The 4,428-nt window shown below is 42.8% G+C and overlaps 1 protein-coding gene across 1 annotated transcript in view; it reads left to right on the forward strand.

Annotated features, from left to right (window-relative positions):
- COL4A6 (collagen type IV alpha 6 chain) overlaps nucleotides 1-4,428 on the forward strand; it is an 81,105-nt gene that overhangs the window by 4,147 nt on the left and 72,530 nt on the right. Inside the window, exon 3 of the mRNA XM_077773621.1 lies at nucleotides 1,833-1,905. Coding sequence (XP_077629747.1) covers nucleotides 1,833-1,905 — 73 coding nt within the window. The remainder of the gene's footprint in view (nucleotides 1-1,832; nucleotides 1,906-4,428) is intronic.

Genomic DNA, 4,428 nt, shown 5'->3' on the forward strand with positions numbered 1-4,428 from the left:
CCTATAGTCTCTTTTCTGCTCTTAATTTAATATGCTAGCATTAGGGACTCATAGCACATCAGAACTTGTCTACAAGAGCCTAGAAAACTGTCCATTGTCCACAGACCAGTTAAAGAGGCCATTTTAACTGTATAATAATTAAAGGAGAAGGAGGAGAAGGGGGGGGAGGAAATTCAACACAAAGAAATCTCCTGTCTTTTTAAGTTCTAGGGAGTACCATTCCTTCAAATGTCTGTTATGACTTAATTCTATTAAATGAATTTCTATTAAATATTACCTGTTCCAGTGAAAAGATTGGGTAAATTTAGATCAGTTGTTCAGCTGTCAGTGAAACTGGCAATATTTCTTGCCCAGAGTAGTTCTTACTGCCTCTTTTCAAGTGGGTTTGGGTTTCTACCTTCAGAGCATTATTCAACGAAGAGAGGTAATGTAGCTTGGTGGAAGAAACAGAGACTTTTGTATCACCAAAATTAGCTTCACCAATTGCATGATGTGTGACCTCAGGCAAGTTCCTTACCTTCTCTGTATTTGGATTTCTGCTTCCTCATCTGTAAAATGAGTCTAATAGCCACCTATTAGGGCTGTTAGAGGATTGAACGAGATGGATTCAAGGAGATGGGACTTTGGAAGAGCTTGGTAGAAAGAAGGTCATTAATATGTTTTAGAAGAGAAATGTGAGTGAACAGGCAGAAAGGAGGAATGCAGAGTGTTGACTAGCAAGAGTTAACTTTGTCACTCTGGGAGGTGTCTTGCCGAAAATTTCAACACGCTGACAATAGCCAATGGAATGGGTGTGTGTGTCTTTGCAAACAAAACATGTAGATGCATGTCTTCATGCCTGGGCTGGCTGCTGCAAACACTGATTATAGCTTAAGAGCCAGAAAATAAATGTGTTTTCCTTTGTGTGTTGAGGGCAAGCCTCTGATACTGCTTCTTAGCTGTGTCAGACACTAACAATTTGGGAGGTTCACACTCTGCTAGACACTGATCAGCTTTTATGTACATATGTATGTATGTATATATATGGGTAAGGTCACTGCCTTTGCTAGAAAATTGTAGATGATGCTATTATCATGCTGAACCAGGGTTTCCTGGGCCACAAAATGGGTCTGTATATCTGTATGATATGAGTCTTTGTCATACACTAGACCTATTCTTCACCTACTGGTATTCTTTATGCCTTATTCGCTTCTATAGACAATGCTAGCCCATTAGTGCTATGACTAAGAGAATGGAGTGTGAGGCTCTTTGGATGGCTGTTTCCATATGTTGTAACAGAAGGAGCACAGAGTTGATTGGGAGCCCCTGACACCAGCTCTGCTCCCAACCAACTGTATGACATGGGCAAGCCCAGTCAGCTAACTGGTTTGCAGCTTGGTGCCCTCAACCTACCACACAGATGTGTTGTGATCCTCCAAAAGAAGGGCAAAAGGAAAAGTATTCTGAAGTGTCTTAAATATTCTGCCCTTGGGGATGTTATCATTAGTTTCTTTCTCACCACACATTTCATGGCTAAGAGAAAGACCGCAGCTATTTAGGCCAGAGTCTGATAAGTTATTACATTTCCTCTACCTCAACCCCATACCTAAAAGGGGAATTCCAGTTGGATTGTAAGGGCAAAGTGTAGAATTCAAGTCACCTAGTCCTTAGGCTGCAGGTCAAGGAGTCGGCGATCTCTGCTTCATTTTCCCCAAAGGCCACACAGTTGGGTTTTCAGGATAGCAACAAAGTCTTTCAATCTAATTTTTCCCCCAGCTAATGAGACTTTGGAGGCAGCCTTCTCAAAGCTTCCCAAGTGCACATTTAACTCTGCATTTTCATGCACTCCACAGTTACACCTTTTCCCCGCAATTATATGTTGAATGTCTGCAGGATACTAGACACAGCATCTCTGGAGATACTGTGGTAAAAGTGTCAACTGAGCTCCCTGCCCTCTCAGACCTACAGTCTAGTGAAAACAGCAGGTGCAGAATTTCCCTCCCAAATGGTCCCAGGTATCTTAATCCCCACTTCTCCAAAGGTGGACTCCTCAACTTCCATCCAAGGCTCTTCTTCTCCTAGGCTTCAGCTCAGTGAAGAGATCCACTCAGTTGCCCAACCAAGAAACCTGGGAACCATCCTTCACAACCCTTTCTGTCTTATCTCCAAATTCCAACCTAGCACAAAGTTTTATTGTTTTTACCCTCTGAACTCTGTTTCAAATCTATCTTCTCCCTGTCTTTACTACCATGAATGTAGTCCAGGTCACTGTTATTTCTCTCCTGGAGGTCACAGCCTCTTCACTGGATTCTGTGTCTCTGGCCTTGATTCCCCATCCACTCCTTTCCTATATGTGCAGAGTTTATACTGCATGGACTTTGATAAGTTCCTTTTCCTTTCTGGACTTCAGCTTCTCCACTCTGAACTGGATGATTTCCCAAGTCTTGTGCAGTTCTCTTTTCTGTGGCTCTGTGATCAGATGGTTCTTGATTGCACTCTGGTGCAGGTATATAGGCTTCCAACAAAGGTGTTGCGGTACCTGGCCACTGGCTTCTAGGTGTGTATATTCATTCCTTCATTTCTCCATTCATTCAGCATTTACTGAGGTCCCACTGTGTACTAGGCAGTGTACTCAGTACAAGTGATTCAGTGAGGAATAAGACACAGGACTTGCCCTCAAGGAGCTCAATCTGTTGGGAGTATAAGCACAAACAGGCAACCTAGCCCATACTGTGGGGTGGGGGCAATCATGGAAGGCTCCCTGGAGGAGCTGATAACTTTTTTGGGGTTTCAATGATAAGTAGGAGCTAACGAGGAGAGCAGTGACATGTACAAATGCCCTGGGGCAGGATTCTAAGAGAAAGTAAAGCAAGATTAGAGGTTGGCAAACCAACTAGGAGGCTGTGGCAACACTGTAGGGGAGACATGAGGAAGACCTGAAAGAAAACCATGGGGATAGAAAGAAATGGGTAGGTTTGAGTTGTATTTTGGAGGTGGAATTGACAGTTCTTGCTGGTGGATTGGATGCGGAAGATGAGGGAAAGATAGAAGTCGTGGGGAACCCTTGGGTCTCTGGTTTAGTCAACTTTGTGGATAGACTGTCATTTGCTGAGTTAGTTCCATTAACTCAAGAGGATGGGGCTGGTTTAAGGAATGGGTTTAAGGAGATGATGAGTTCAGCTTTGGTCATGTTGAGTTTGGGATGGAATATCCAAGTGGAAAAGCCTGATAAGCCATTAGCTAGAAGGATCTGGCAAACCGAGAAAAGAAATTGGGACTGGAGGTTCAGACTGGGGAGTCATTAGCATGTAGAGGAAATTCTTTTAAAAGAACAAGCCCAAGAGAACCAGGACACCAACACTGAGTAAGAGGGGAAATGCTCTCACAGACGTGGGATGCTGGCAGACATGCTCATTCATTCCTGGGCACATATCTCTGCCCCAAAGAGAGTTTCTCTGTGATATCTGTGCATCACCCACTTAAACTTAAGAGAAGAAACATTGGGTACCCAATCATAACTTCTCCGTTTTACCATAAATGACACCTAAAGAGGAAAGAGAACTGATACTTTCATGCCAGGTGTTTTCATTAACTCACTCAAATGCTTACAATAACCCTACACCAGAGCTATTATTCCTCAGAGCCCTAGAGACTCAGAGTGGTTAAGTCACTTGCCCAAGGTCACATAGCTATTTAATGGCAGTAAGGAGATTTGACTCCAGATCTGTCTGATACCAGATCCAGCACCATGATACCAGGTAACAGCACCAAACCACCTCCTGCTATATAGCTGGGCCCTTAGGAAAGCTTGTGCACACCCCATTTTCCCTTCTGCTTCATAGATATCATTTGCATCCCCTAGCTTAATGCTTTGCTCTCCATTAAAATACAAATCCCCTTGGGGAGAAGTAAAGCTCTAAGTTGTTGTCTGTCATTTATGCCTCAGTGGGAATGAGTTTCAGATTCTTCCATAGGCATAAATTTTAATTTTATGGGAGAAGGACACTGGAAACTTCAGGGAGGGTTAAGAAGAGAGACAGGGCCTAGTAATGAAAAGTCAGCCCTCTCTCAGTTTCACAATTCTACCTAGTCTGAAGCTTGTGTTTTTAAGATTCTTAGATGCTATTCCTCCATATGTATACTACAATAGTCTCCTCTTATCCATGGTTTTGCTTTCTGTGGTTAACCATGGTCCAGAAGCAGGTGATCTCTTGACCATAGGTCAGAAGGTCAGTAGTAGCCAAACCTTACATCATAGTGCGTATGTCATTGACCTCACCGCGTCTCATAACGTAAGCATTTTATCATCTCACATCATCACAAGAAGGGTGAGTACAGAGCAGTAAAGATATCTTGAGAGAAACTACATTCACATACCTTTTCTTACAGTATATTGCTATAATTGTTCTATTTTATTATTATCATAAATCTCTTCTGTGCCTAGTTTAC

The sequence above is a fragment of the Crocuta crocuta genome, unplaced genomic scaffold, assembly GCF_008692635.1.
Source record: "Crocuta crocuta isolate KB4526 unplaced genomic scaffold, BGI_CrCroc_1.0 scaffold737, whole genome shotgun sequence".
Lineage (NCBI taxonomy): Eukaryota > Metazoa > Chordata > Mammalia > Carnivora > Hyaenidae > Crocuta > Crocuta crocuta.